Here is a 15,560-nt window from a genome sequence, read left to right as displayed (position 1 = left end):
AACCATCGGTTCGCGTCGTCGTTCCCTGTCCATTCCGGCCGGTGGCTTTCTCTCGACTAAACAACCACGCGCTCTTGTGTCAGAATCGAACACAAAGGCTTGCACGCAAGGTGTGATGCAAACGCGATATGCATGCAAGGTGTGGTGAAATATAAATACAAGTTCGGTGACTTGCATCGCATAGGACCCTACAGTTAGAATTCCTGAATTCCATCATAATTGTTTTGTTTTCATTTGCTGCCTCACACGTGCTCACGCTCAACTTAAAAACACACATCACACACACTGAGAAAAGATGGGCGAGCTGTCACGACAGCAGCGCCATCAGCGCCGGGTGAGTGGATGCCGAAACAAAATTGCATTTGAAATAACCGTTTTAGAAGGACGATGATTCGGCACTCGAGTGTCCCGTCTGTTTGTCTGTGGTTTTACTTTACTTAAATATTCTAAACTAAGTAATTGTAGTTGAAATTGCAATGATATTCTTATGAGTCTCAAATGAAATTCTATAGGGTTTCCAGTGATTTTTTGTGTTTTGCCTTCCTCACCTTACGTGTTATTGGTCCTTTAAAAAAAAAAACTCGAGAAATTCAGAAAACCACTCATTTTCAGTTCGAGAACCGAACTTGATTGTGAGTACCTCCAGCTGACCGTGCAAGGTTACAGGTTACAAGTAAAAATAAACAAACCGATTTGCTATCCCCTCGTAATTTGCGCCGCGAAACTTCAAACAATCGTGCCGAATTTTAAACGGAAATCACGGTAAAGGTTTTGATTTTTCCCCCGACTATTTGCTTGTCCGGTGCGATGGCGCCGACAAAAAAGGCGAAGGCCGTGTTCAGGAAACCCGTGGAGCCGCAGATGAGTGCAAAGGTGACCGCTTTGCAGGAGAACATCCGGCTGAGAGCAAAGGAGGTACGTGAACCGATAAGAACAGGAAAGCCTGGGCCGAAATCGAGCAAAGTTGTTCCGCCGGTGGAGACCGCCGTGGAACCGGCGAAGAAGAAGCAGAAGAAGGACCGTGCGCCGTGGGAGAATCCGTACGCGCGGGAGATTTTTTTCTGTAAGACAAACATCCGCGAGATCGCCCGCCAGGAAGTCATCGAGCAGAGGAAATACACTGACCCGGCCGCGATCGAGGCGGACGCAAAGGCTTACCGGTACAAGCTGTTTCAAGCTTACGTCGAAACGCCAGAGTTCCGCATCCGGGTGCCGTTGTACAAGCTCAGGTTCGAGAGCGAGTACTACGAGTACCGGCTGCATCTGGCCCTGGCCAAGAGGATGCGCAGCGACGAAGATTACCAGGATTATAAGGTGCAGCTGGATGCCGCCGGAATCAGTGAGAGCTGGGTCCGCATGCGGAAGGACAACTTGCTGTTGCAGCACGAGGATAAGGTGCTGGAGAAGGTCCGAACAGGCTTCAAACATTGGGGCTCGAAGCTGGTGAAGCTGCCGGAGTACCTGATGAACGCCCAGCGCAATTACGAATCCAAGCAAGCAGTGGCGGCAGCAGCGACTATTCCGCCGGAACCACAACCACAAATGGATCCGCTTCTGGACGCGCTGACAAACCGGTCAAACGCCCGCGAACGAATCGATGTCAAAGAGGTTTACGCTTTGCTCGCCGGCAACCCGCCCCGCTCCCTTTGCTATCGATCGCTTCGGTGGCTCGTTTTCGAGGACGACGCGCTTAACCAACGGTTTGGCCTGGGAGCGTATGCGGGCGATAATGACGAATCTGAGAGCGAGACGATGATCGGGATTACGCCGCTGGACGTCAGCTCGGTTGCGGACGAATCGATGCACTCCGAAGGCTCGGAGTTTGCGCAGATGCAGTCGGAGATGGCCATGACGCAGCCCCATGAAATGAGACCGGTTCCGAATGGTGGGCCGTTCTATCAGAGCACGGCGGAGGTCATCACGGCGCTGGAACCGACCCAACAGGTGGAGTCGTTTGCGTTGGTGCAGGTGGAGTCGTTGGTTCCGCCGGTAGATCCGTTGGTTCCGTCGGAGGACGCTTTGGTTGCACCTGCAGATCCGCTGGTCGAAGCACGGGTGAGTGATTGATTGAAAATAGCGTAGATTTAGTCATTTTGAGGCTGTTGTGTTATCTTGACGCATGTTGAACGCATTTATAATTGCCGGCAATGTTTTCATACATTCGTGTCATATCTCCGACATAACTACCTGCACATCATTTCAAAATCAAGGATTTAGTTTTTCAGACAAAAAAGTTATTTATGATGAAAAAACGTTTCTCCATTTTGCGCCCTCCACACTGAGGAGAGGCTATAGTTTTATGACCGGCCCTTAAGGCTGTTCATGAAATATGAAATAAATAAATGGGTGCCTGGTAAATTCGGAAAATTAGACGAAATTAGACTAGACCCGAAAGGGCCACAAAAAAATCGAAGACTTTGACTAAAAATTAGAAAAGAGAACACACCAAAGCTGTTTTTTGCAAAATATATTTAAGAGAAAATCAACAAACCCAAAACCTATTTTAGCGTACAAGCATGCATCTTCAAACTAAAGTTCCTCACAGCTCCGTTACCGGAAATCGTCCCAAGCCCTTGGCCTCTTCATCGCGTCGTTTCTCGGACTTTTTCGACGATCTCCGATGAAACACTCGTGCCACCACTTTGGACATCCTCCTCCGCACAGCACGAAACTTTTGACCGCTCTTGGGCTTCGCTTGTACATTGTCCAAATTAGTGACAACTCCTTGCCGGTCAACGTCGATAGCGTGTGCTTCCTTATGATCATTGGCGCGGACCCTATTCGCTAGCAGTTCCTGCTGAAGAAGCGCTACTTCCTTCCGCTCGAGCTGGGATCTTAGCAGAGCCATGGCCAACGGTGAAATGCCGGTTGTGGATCGGCGGGTTGTACGCTTGGACGAGCCTATCGAACGGCGCTGGGTGGTCGTACGACGGAGCGGTGATTGGCAGGAATCCATGGTGATGTGGTGGAATCTATCAGTTGTGTCAGTTGAATGATAATGTAGTGTGAGATACAACGAGCTTATATACTAGCCTAACTTACCTACAAATTTTATAGGTACCAAACAGTTATTACCTGCGAAAGCGTAGTTTCCGGCTGCTGCATTTTCCTTTTGTCTAATACCTTGTAGGTAAGACACGATTAGACAAATTAGTGACAGCTATCACTAATTTCTAATACAAAAACTGATAAACCAATCTCTTTCAAAATTTTATTTCAAGTTTTATTCAATACTACCCTACGAAGCATTAATGGTACACAGCAACCAGGGAAGTTTTTGTCTTCTTATACAGTCATCCCTCATATTCGGAACAGTTTACAGATCGGCCAATGTCCAAAAAATCATAGCAAATCGATTGTTAAACATAATAATCTGCTTTTACCTTCATGTGAAAGCTTTTCTTGTGAGCAACTCTCTATGAAATCGGCCGATTTCGACCATTTTTATTTTTTGATTTGGCACAAACTTCAAACTCAAGATCAGAAAATTTCACGAATGTTTTATATTTTAACATTGAAAATCGGACCATTAATTGCTGAGATATTGACATTAGAAAATAGTGAGTTGTTTGGGTGAGACTTAGAAACCTTCAATTTTCGTGTTTCTTTTTCTTAAAGCGGCTGTATCTCAGCAACCCGAGGTCCAATCTTCAATGTCTCTTAGACAATTTTATAGCAAATTTTCTGAACTCTTCAAAAAAAAAAAAAATATATATATATTTTCAGAAATGGTCACTCATGGTCACTATTTTTAAAAATCGAAAAACTGCAAATATTTCGCTAAAATCAAACTTTCGGTGGCTATATCTTGAAAACGGAGCCCTTTATCAAAAAATCTGTAAAGTAGTTTTCGATTGCAAATTCAATTTTGCATTAAAAAATAACGTCAAATTAGTGTTAGCATGAAATTTCGTTTTTTTTTTTCCAAAAATCACTATTTTTCAAATTCATCATTCGGCGGCAGATTTTTTGACCATGTTTTTCTATGGCTCAAAAGTTGCGGATTTTTGTTTTCTAAAACATATCAAAAAATCTTGAAAATAAAAAAAAAATACGTATTTTGGGAAATTGAGTTTTTGTGGAAAAAAAATGGTTAAAAAAATCTGCAATTTTTTTCCGTGTACCTATTTTTTTCTCAATAGTCCTCAACAATACCTACAACTTTGCCGAAGACACCAAATTGATCAGAAAATTCACTCAAAAGTTAAAGCTGTTTGAATATTTACATACCATTTTTGTATGGACAGCGGCCAAAATTGTATGGAGACTTGTATGGGGGAACCAATGACACAAAAAAAGTTAATTAGTCATAGGGAAGGCCCCCACAAAGTTTGAGCCAAATAAAAAAATACAAATAAAATCCATTTCCGGTTTTGGTAGAGAATTGCTCTTGTGATCTTTCGATTGATGGATTGACCGACTGTATTTTTTTACGTTTTATATCAAGTTTTCAATGAAAAACGTTGCTTAATCCACCTTTAGGTGGTTTGTGGCTCCCTCAAATTTATATGTTTAAGGCTCATTTGAAAGGTCTTTCAATTATCTAAGTTGCAACTAGTCGCATGATGGACCCGGACATTATTTTCATCGAAATATCTGAGATCCGGCCTCTAAAAGCTGTTTAAATAACACTCAAGTAGAGCGTCCAATTTCCCGTCCCGGGAAAAAAATCCCGGGAATTCCCGGGATTTCCCGAAAAAAAATATTTCCCTTTTCCCGGGAATTCCCGAAATTCAAGCGGAAGTATACATTTTCTTAAATTTTTGGAATTATTTTTTGAAAATGGTCTGAAAAAAATAGTAAATGAACAAACTTAATATGATTTTGTTCAATTAAATGTATTGTTTGGTGTATATATAATTAATCAGATTATCAGAAATTATTATTTCAAAATTATTTCTGATAATATAAATTTTTGTAGCAACTGGGAATAGATCATGCTTAATGAGTATTATATTATTACCATTAGGTAAGCTTTAACAGATTGATGTTATTTCATCAAAACAATATTATCTGCTTACCTCCAAATTAAAATTGAGATATTTTTACGTTTTTGTTTACCATGATCAAATGAGATAAAAATCGAATTTGTGCAAAAAGAATTAATTCAATTGGTTGAATTTTGAATACCTACTACTGAAGTAAAAGAATTATGGAGCACTGGTGCCACTCCAGGTGTTAGATGGGTTAAATGTGAAAAAATAGAAGACTTTTTGTGGAATGATGTTAATTTATCATATAATTTAAAACATGTTGCATAATAATACAAAAAAAAAATCATTGAAAAATTACTTTCTATTGCTTGTTCTCAAAAAATGCAAAAATATATTCAAAGCATTCTTCAAATATTTGAGGACATTGGATTGTTTGGAGTAAAACCAACACTAAAAAGCTTTACCATTTGCTTAAACCAGCATTTGTCATGAAAAACACAATTTCTGCATGTTTTTTTTTTCTCATTTCAATAAACTGGTCACAGAGGCAAGTTTAAAATTTCTCATCAAAAAATACCAATATACATTTTACATGCAGTTAAGCTGTTTATTGATCTTCACACTTATTTAAACCATTAATGTTGATGTCCTATACAGTTTTTTTTGCATAATATTAATTAAAATCAAGATCATATCAATTTTCAATAAATTTAAAATTTCCCGGGAATTCCCGGGAAATTGGCTGAAAATTTCCCGTTTCCCGGGAAATTTGTAACCCCGAGAAATTGGACGCTCTAAAGTGCTCATAGCTTTTGATAGGGTTATCAGATCTTCGATATTTTGGATTCATTTAAAAGTTCTCTCAATTATCTAACTGACAAAGGGTCTCTAAAAATTGTATAAATAACACTTAAGTGTTCATAACTTTTGATATCTCTGTCAGATCTTCAATGTTTTTGGCTCATTGGAAAGGTCGTTTGAATACATTTCTAAAAATGTATAACATGACCGGTTTTCTTACAAAAACCATCCTTTTTACAATCTTCCGGACTTTTGCTGAAACCGTTTTTTTAAGCACAACTTTTGAAGTACTCTTCAAAACTTTATAATATTAACTAGGGTCTTATGGGACCCCAAGACGGATCGAATGAGGCCAAAACGGTCCAAATCGGTTCAGCGGTTCAGGAGATAATCTAGACCAGCGGTTCTCAACCTTTTCTAGGAATTAAAATGTAAATTTCTGATGACGGACGAATTGTTTTTAAAAGAGAAATTTTTGAAACTATCTAAAATATTCATTTAAAAAAATTTCCAAATCTGTTTTGATTTCAGATTTAAGATGCTGTTTAATTTAATAGGGGAGTTTGGGGTAATATGGACAGTGGGGGTAATTTGGACACCCCATTAAAAATCACCCTTTCTTCGGATATCAAGTGAAAACGGCAATTTAAGTGATAAGGCTAGTAGTACTAGTAATGGCCTAGGAGTATGGACAAACAAAAAAAGTTGGAATAGGTTAAGTAGTTTTAGTCTAATATGTAAAAGTTTTGAAAGGCCGGTTGGTACTGTCTTAAGTTCTAATATTTGAGAGTTGGGAAATAAGGTTTTGCAGGGATAATATGGCAACAAAGTGGACAATTTTTGTTTAAGGCGATGTCAATTTTGTTTAGCATGTGCCTTTTCTTTATTTATCTATTTGAATAATTTATTATTTGCCCTATAAATTGCCCTCAATACAATCTAAGCTTGTTTTTTACCTCTATTTATTAACCATTGTTAATTTATTTATTTACTTCATAAATTACTTTCTTTCTTTTACTATTGATTCTTTAAATAGTATATTTCTGTCACTGTCCATTGTTTTCAATCTTCACCCTTTTCTTCAAACAAGTGAGGTTCGAGGCCTTACTCAATTTATGCAATGATCAAAGAATTAACACAAACAAATATTACTATTGTACTTTTGCTTATTTTTTATAAAATTCTTAGGACCAATAAATTGTAACAACGTGCGAAAGAAGAAATTGCAAAAGATAAACATGATCCAACACTAGGAAAGATTTCAGGAGAAAAAACGAAGTTGACTTTATAGCTGTCGGCCACCATTGCTAGTACCAACCACTAGTGTCTTCCTTTTTATCTACAAGGACTTCGCCGCCCTGGGCTCCTAAGTGTATGAAAGTATGGCACGGAGCGACGGCGCCGAATACCCATATTTACACAAAGAATTTTAGAGCGCCCGCCGCGGGATTCGAACCGGCAACCTCTGGATTGTGAGTCCAGTGCGCGGTCCGATTGATCCACACGGGCGGGACATTCTAATCTAATCTAATCTATCTAATCTAACACAAACGCAGCCAGTCCGATGAAAGCATGCTGGAAAGTCTTGTGATTAGATGACGCCCCAAGCACTTTTCTTGTCAATATTAATAATTGCAGTACATCCGAGAACACCCGAAAATGTAATACAAAAATTAAAGCGGCCAGCCCTACTGCGTTGTGTTTACCGCAGAGAGGATTCTGTGAACGGATCACATTTCACAGAATCTACAGGGGAGGAAGGATGCGTGGACATACCGTACCAAACGCTCCGGATCAGTTTTGATGTGGCGTGTTTTGTGAATGCAGTTTTTGTAAGTGTCGTAAGTTTTTTCAATTTGATCATTTATGGTATGGGGGAATGGTAGGATAAAGGAAAAGGATGAGCAATTATATGCCAATTGATATAGGTTATATAGTGAATCGATAAATACATATACGCAGTAAACTTAAAAATGATTCCAGGAAGCTGTAAAATGAATAACTATAATTTAAAGCACAAATGCTCTAGATGATTCCATTGCTGGTTTTGTTAATGTCATGGGTTTATATAGTTTGATTATATATTATATTGGGGCATGGTAGGATAAAGGATAAGGAATAGGTTAAGGAATAATATGGAAATAAAATAAATTATAAATACATATAAGCAGTAAGTTGGAAGTTTATTCCAGGAAGCTGAAAAATTAATAATTATTTTTTAAAGCACGAGCGCTCCAGATGGTTCCATTGCTGATTTTGTAAATTTTATCAAATATGATAGGAGGAATGGTAGGATAAAGGATAAGGAATGGGATAAGGAATAAAATAAAAATTAAAATGAACTATATGGTGTATAGATAAATGCAGGGTTGTTACGGACGGCGCGGATCGCGCGGATGGCGCGGATGGCGCGTATCGCGCGGATCTGGCGCGGATTTGCTGGCTAATTTTGTTCAGGCGCGGATTTCGCGCGGATAGCAATTTTCATAAATAAAATAATTTAGAACGATAGAATTTCTTCAAGTTACAAAGGAAAATATTATAAGCAATTAAATAAATTCAATCTTTTTCTTTGAGTGCAAAAACATCAATTTCTAAGAAGTTGTTAATGAAGAAAATTTTCTTCTGAAAATTATTCATTGTTTTTTTCTTAATACGAATCTTCAAAATAATCTTCAAGGAGCGTTTATTTTTCAAAATGTATTGAGATTTCTTATATAAATTTTACATAACATTACAACTCATAATTTTTGTTAACATTTGCTTACCTGGTTTAAATATTTTTTTATAATTATTCACATGATACATTTAAATTTTATCTTCTGACTCATATTTTAAACTTTTTCCAAAGATTTAGACATAAGGATGTACATAAATGATTCTTAGGGTATGTTCCGGATGATTTAACCCTTAGATTTTTTTTTGATCGATACAGGGTTCCAAAGTTTCCAAGGCATTTTTTAATTTAGCATACAATAAATATTGAGCGAGCATATTAATTACAATTTCAAAATTACAAAATTCGAAAAATTACAGAATTTCAAAAAGCTTAAGATCTTTTTAGATTTTTTAAGTTTTTTCAAACTGAATTTTAAATTTTGAAATTTGTGTTATATTAAAAATTGAAAGATTCTGTTGCCACTCTGATTTGTGTAGAATTGGTTCTACTCCCAATTATCAAAACATGACGGAATCCACTTAGCAATCTGCTAAAATCTCCGTCTAAAATTGAAAATTTCAGAATTTACATATTCAATTAAACAAAAAAAATTACCATGGATTTTTTTAATTCTTAATTTTTTAATGTTTCAAGAAAGTTCTTATTAAATTATTAAATTATTAAATTATTAAATTATTAAATTATTAAATTAATAAATTATTAAATTATTAAATTATTAAATTATTAAATTATTAAATTATTAAATTATTAAATTATTAAATTATTAAATTATTAAATTATTAAATTATTAAATTATTAAATTATTAAATTATTAAATTATTAAATTATTAAATTATTAAATTATTAAATTATTAAATTATTAAATTATTAAATTATTAAATTATTAAATTATTAAATTATTAAATTATTAAATTATTAAATTATTAAATTATTAAATTATTAAATTATTAAATTATTAAATTATTAAATTATTAAATTATTAAATTATTAAATTATTAAATTATTAAATTATTAAATTATTAAATTATTAAATTATTATTAAATGATTAAATTATTAAATTATTAAATTATTTAAATATTTAATAATTTAATTATTTAATTATTTAATTATTTAATTATTTAATTATTTAATTATTTAATTATTTAACAATTTAATTATTAAATTATTGAATTATTTAATTATTTAATTATTTAATTATTTAGTTATTTAATTATTTAATTATTTTATTATTTGATCATTAAATTATTAAATAATTGTTTTTTTGCCATTTTCTTAGTTCGAATCATTTTCGGAGTCATATTTTAGTTTAGAGAAAGTTAGAGAAGAAAATTTGGTGAAAATTATCAAGTCCCTAGATTTTATAATTTGGTAATTTATTTTAGGGTTTTAATTTTTTTAAATGTCTGAATTTAATTTTTTTCCTAAATTTGTTTTTAAAGCAACGATATTTAAAGTGTTACAAAAAATGCTAATATTGTTTCAGAAATGGCAGAAAAGGTTCCACTTGGTGCAGGTGGGATATGAATCCACAACTGATCAACGGACCAGTAATGCTTTCTGTATTATTCTTTTTTCGTTTAAAATTTTATTCATTATGTTACTCTCTTCTATGTTTGTCGCGATTTTTTTATATGGCGCGGATTTCGCGCGGATTGGGTTTTGGGGTCGGCGCGGATCTGGCGCGGATTTTTTTTCGAGTTTTTCGTAACAACCCTGTAAATGCAAATGAGCAATAAATTTAAAGATGATTCCAGGAAGCTGTAAAAAATATAATGACTTTCACCGAACCCCCAAAAATGATAGTAAACTACGTTCACATGTTTTGCTTGTAAGTACACGGAAAAAAAATTTAGGTTATTTTTTTCCAACAAGCAAAATCAAATGGTGGGAGACCTCAAAGCAGTCACTCACTCTTCTTACTATCATCCAACATAAAACGAACTCACCCGATCCCACCTCCATTAGCAGTCCCTACAGACCACACAGCAGTTTGTCGCCGCCCACACATCCCGGTGTCTCCAGCGCCGCAAAAACGCCGCTCGTTCCAGCGAGTACGAATCTTCTGCCCAACATGCAGCGATGCAGCGGGAAGAATTTCAAAAGCGCTCACTGTTGCAATTTCACTACGCAACGTTTAGAAACACACACCACCCCCGAATCACCAAACGGAAGCCTCCAACAGTCTTACGGTAACAACGATCTTTCCGCAAAGTGTTTGTGTTCATGGCTTTACAGCCTTGGTTTGTGTTGACCGAGCTCTGTCATCGGTAAACCAAAAAGCACACACACTACCTTCTTTTTCGCATCACTACCATCTCTGATGCGTTCTGAGAAGAGAGCGTCAATGCTTCCTTTATTTGTGACAGCTAAACGGCTGTGACGTCTCTACGCTGCCCCAACCGTTTCTTCCTCTCTTCCTTCAATTTATTTTTCTTTTTTTTCCTCTTTTCACTGAGTGCAGTGCTGAGAATCTCTCACAGTGTTGCGACAGAGCAAAACACGGCCACTTTGAGCAGATCAGCAATCGCCAAATTTTCACACACAAAAATTCGAACAATTTTTTTTTTCTTTTCCTGGAAACCCCGTCGCAGTGACACCACGAACAGCAGCAGCAAACACACGCAAGACTTTTGCACATTTTGTTGTGATAACACTCGTATCTGGACACAACCGACCAACGCTGCACAATTTTTCAGGCACATAACATCGATGATCGCAGTAGGCCGATGTCTTTTTTTCTGATCCACACGGGCGGGACATTCAGGAGAAAACAGTACACAAGAAATAACAGTTAGATTTTGAATTCAAACTATGTATAAATAATTCACTTTTCGCTTACATAAATGTTGATAGGCACACCATAAATGGTTAGGCGCTTAGGTATACTTACATCAAACCCTACGCTACCTCCGGAACGAGTTCACTGTACGTATTTTCGCGATTACAAACTAAAACTGCTTTTGAAATCTCGAGTCGTGTAGTCAATATGGCGGACCCGTATCCAAGGCAGGAAATTTATCTCATTGGCGCGCCAATGTGCGAATGGGAAGTAATTTGTGATTGTAGAAGCAGAAGGTATTTTTTGATCTGCAGCATGTTGAACGAACTGTTTTATGGATGCGGAAAATCGTAGAACGGGATTTCTCTTCCATCCTTTTCCAGTTAGGGGAAATTTTCGTTTGTTTGGCAGGTTAAGCACTCGCTCCTAACTCCATCCAATTAGCTGATTTTCACTATTTTAACCCTCTAACGCCCAGAGCTGTTTGCTAATCGTAAAAAGAGAAAATGGCTAAATTTTGGTACAATATTGCAGGAAATACTTTACTTTGACCCATAAACATCGAATTGGTGCAAAAAAGTTGAATTTGAAGTGGTGCACCAGAGCACCATCAGGAAGATGAGCAACTTTTTTTAAATCACAAAATCTCGTTTTCTTCAAATCTATTGGTTCAGTTGTTTGAAAATGCTTCGAAATGTGTTAAAAACTACTTATTCTTTGGTGTAAGTCCATATTTCTGAAAAATGAATTACATATTCAAAAATCTCTGCATTTTCAGATTTCTTTGATTGGCTCTTTCAAAACTCACAAACAACCATTTTCATGAAAAATAAGGAAAATAATAAAACCATCGGTCTAATAACAATGTTTTGTCTTGTTAATGAATAGTCAAAACGTTTATAAATTTTTGTTTTGGTAAAAATAAGCTTTTTCTGTAATTTAGAAAAAAGTGCTCCTAAATATTTAGTTGCTCATATGCCTAGGTGGTGCTCTGGTGCACCAAATGAAAAAGGTCGAAAAACACGCAAAATCGGCCCAAACTCACAATGTTATTCACAGGGGTTCTTGTCCATGGTTCAAATGATAGCAAAACATTTTTTGTTTCATAAAATTTTGTTTTTGGTAATTTTTACGGGCTTTCGAAAACAGGTCTTATTTATTTCCCTAAAATTGGTCCATTTTTGTTTACATTTCGTACTGTAACTTTGCTTGTGCTTGACCAAATTTGATAAAATTTGGGAAGATGTTAGTATACATTCTACATGAACACCTGCAACTTAAAGCACAATGAAAAGTTGTTTCAGTTCCGAGATATTTGAGTTCAAAGTTTTGGTGCTCTGGAGTAACCATGGGCGGGAGAGGGTTAACAACTTATTTTGCAAAACTATATATATATAAACTTGCTTGCTCACTTCCTATTGAGCTATTAATCACTCGATTTCAGTTGAAAACGCTTTTAATTAGCTTTAATTGAATGTCAAAGTTCTGACCTGCCAACATTAGAGGCACGCTGGAATTAGATGCTGTTCCCGTACTATCTGTATTCTGTTTTTATTTTGTTTAACTAATATTCTGAACTAATTTTTCAGGATGCTATCCAACCTGTCGAACCGGTGCCACAGCAGCCGGAAGCGTCCGTCAACGCCGTCGCCGAAGTTTCCGAGGGTCATCAATCTGACGGTTCGGAATTATCCCTGTTGACGCCAGGACAACAGGAAGTAATTTCCATTTCCGACGACGACGACGACGACGCTGACCAGCATCAGCAAGCGCACCGCTCTCCAAAGACCGCACCGCTGAGCAAAGATGTCAAGCCGGAGGAGTGCTTCTGGGCCGATCTGGACAACGTGAGACGCTACACGAATCTGGACGAGTACATCACGAATGGCCTGAAGGAGCGTTACAAGAACGACCAGAAAAAAATCGCGCGAGTCTTGGCAGACTTGGATAAAGTTGTACGGTTTTTTTTCGCGGAAAATATTGATCTGTTCCGGCGAAACGAGCTTCCGGAGGGAGTGATTAAACTGACGCGGCGAGCTCGTCGGGAACGGGAAGCCCTTTCTCAACCCGCTGGCCCTCAGGGGTCATTGCAAACTCCGGCTCCGCAAGCAGCACAAACGCAACCTGCACCAGTACCTGCCACGTTGCCGACGCAGACTCCGCCGGCGGTCTCCCCGCTTGAACCGCTTTTCAACGGTGCTTTGGCCTCGGAGACGCAATTCGAAACGCCTCGGCAACCATTGCGCACCAAACTTCGCCAGATCGCCTACGAGGAAAGCCCGCCTTTGCTGCCAGCGACGCCCGACACGATGCCCATGCCCGATTCGGAAAACTTTCAGCCGGAAGCTCACTCGACGCAGAACACGTTCGGCGGACCGATGATTGGCGCCGCCCCCGGAACGCCACGGCCGTCACCACAGCGGCCAACGCCACCACGGCGTCCTCCTCCGCAAGTGCGGCTATCCGTCGATAGCCGATGTTCCACGCCTGGATTCGCCGACGAAAATAATGTGACCGTCCAGGATCTCTCGCCTCGGAAGCGGCCCTCTCCGCGGGTTAAAATTGAGCGGGACAACTCCGGCTACGCGGACGATGTTGAGGAAGTGCCCATGGACAATAGGCCCATCGTGCTGGAAGACACCATGGACCAAAGCCAGATCGACGGGATGGAGCTCATCGATCGGGGTGAGCATGCCGCCATTCCACTCGAAATGCGAAATCGCATGAACGGGCTGTTCCGAGAAGAGCCACAGCCGGACGCAACGCTGTCGCAAACGTCGGAAAAAAGTGGCGACGGTCAGCGGCTGTCCCAGAACCGGCAGTCTATGGGGTTTCACAGCAGGTAGGTGTTTGGTCGTTTCATCCTCACTCTCTAAACTAAAATGACTCTCCGTCTACTCCCCCTAAAGTCAATCGCCCCGTGTCCGTTCAGACTAGTGGCGCCACCATTCCCACCACAACCCAGCCCGTACCACTTTCTAACCCGGCTCGAAATCGCCACCGTCCAGTTCTACCGCAATCCGGCCTTGCACCAGCGCACGCACCATCTGCAGGTCACGCTGAACCACAAACGGAACGGCCTCTCCCGGTTGGCCGTAACGGACCACGAGGTGCGCCCACTGCTGGGCCTGTCCGGTGGAGATCGCGGCTGGCGGGCACTGACCGGGGCGCTCAATCGTGCCGGCCGGTTCGAGTACGATAGCTTCAGGCCGCGGCCCGACCGCTACCAGTGGTACCGGATGAGCTTCACCGAGCGGGTGTTGTATCTGTGGTTCAGCACGGCGTCGCGTTGTTCCGCCGGGTGGATGTTCCGGGTGCGGAACGGAGCCAGTGGGGACGGGTTCGCCGAGGAGGAGGTTCAGTTGGAGGAGTTTAACTGTTATTTGCACTGCGGAGGAGGAGGAGCTGAAAAGACCAGTGAGGTGGACTTTGGTGACCTGAGCGAAGGAGTGGATGAGTTTGTGCGAGAGAGAATGAGAAAACTGAGGGAGAAGCTTGTTTGAGTTTGGAAAAATTTAAGTTATTGGAGGAAGTATCTCAATGTTAGTTTTTTTTTAAATTGTGTGTTATTACATTATACAAAAACCCTCAATGTTCTGATCGCTATGTATTAATCATCAGTACTTGAATTCCAGTGAGCTGTTAAAGGCTTAATAAATTACAAATTTAATTACGAAGCATGTTTTTTTTTATTTTGTTCGCACTTTTCTAGTCCAGAATCCGAAAAAAAATCCTTATTGACCTCACATTCGTGTGTTGCCTTTCCCTGATACTACATAATTTAAGGTAAGGTAAGTCACATAATTTCTTATTCTGAGATAACAAGATTACTTGATTATTCAGACAACTTCACTAAGACCATCAATTGTCGAACAATAGTTGCAACAATTTAGTAGGCTGTGTTGTGTTACACTCCATAACAAAAAAAAGTAAAGTAAATCTTTCCCTGTTCCTGAGGGGAACACCCGTGAAGAGTATCGGGGCCGGCATTTACATAGCGGATTTAGTGACAGTTTATTAATCAACTTAATGTTAACATGTTAAGGTTAATGTTAACATTCCATAGGTTGTCTTCCTAAGGTGCCTTGATAAGGTCCAGTTTGCGACGATACACTACCTTCCCTTTACTAAGCAATCGAATCCAGAAGGGAAAAGATCACTAGTTGTGTTTGTCCGAGCCGGGATTTGAACCCCGATCTACCGCTTACGAGGCGGAAGCGTTACCATTGGGCTACGTGGCTCGGTAACAAAAAAAAAACTAAGAAAATTTTGTTTCGGAGGGATAAAAATTCCATTAAAAATACTTACTTTACTTTACTTTACTTTTATTGGCGCTACACCATTAGCTTGGCCTGCTGCACGATT

At 38.8% G+C, this 15,560-nt stretch overlaps 1 protein-coding gene across 1 annotated transcript; it reads left to right on the top strand.

Annotated features, from left to right (window-relative positions):
- The first annotated feature begins 730 nt into the window (after nt 1-730).
- On the top strand, nt 731-14,273 carry LOC120430897 (uncharacterized). Its single transcript, XM_039596020.2, has 3 exons — nt 731-2,055; nt 12,785-14,037; nt 14,105-14,273. The coding sequence occupies exons 1-3, from the start codon at nt 808-810 to the stop codon at nt 14,130-14,132; spliced, it is 2,529 nt and encodes an 842-aa protein (XP_039451954.1). The 5' UTR covers nt 731-807; the 3' UTR covers nt 14,133-14,273.
- Nucleotides 14,274-15,560: the final 1,287 nt, after the last annotated feature.

This window comes from Culex pipiens, chromosome 2 (assembly GCF_016801865.2).
Source record: "Culex pipiens pallens isolate TS chromosome 2, TS_CPP_V2, whole genome shotgun sequence".
In the NCBI taxonomy this organism is placed as follows: Eukaryota; Metazoa; Arthropoda; class Insecta; order Diptera; family Culicidae; genus Culex; species Culex pipiens.
The sequence above is the reverse complement of the archived record's forward strand: the minus strand, read 5'-3'. Positions and strand labels throughout refer to the sequence as shown.

Bases quoted from the DNA above. Each gene is read 5' to 3' on its own strand.
- LOC120430897 (XM_039596020.2), top strand. From the start codon at position 808: ATGGCGCCGACAAAAAAGGCGAAGGCCGTGTTCAGGAAACCCGTGGAG. The intron at 2,056-12,784 runs GTGAGTGATTGA...CTAATTTTTCAG, and splicing joins ATCCGCTGGTCGAAGCACGG to GATGCTATCCAACCTGTCGA. The intron at 14,038-14,104 runs GTAGGTGTTTGG...CTCCCCCTAAAG, and splicing joins TCTATGGGGTTTCACAGCAG to TCAATCGCCCCGTGTCCGTT.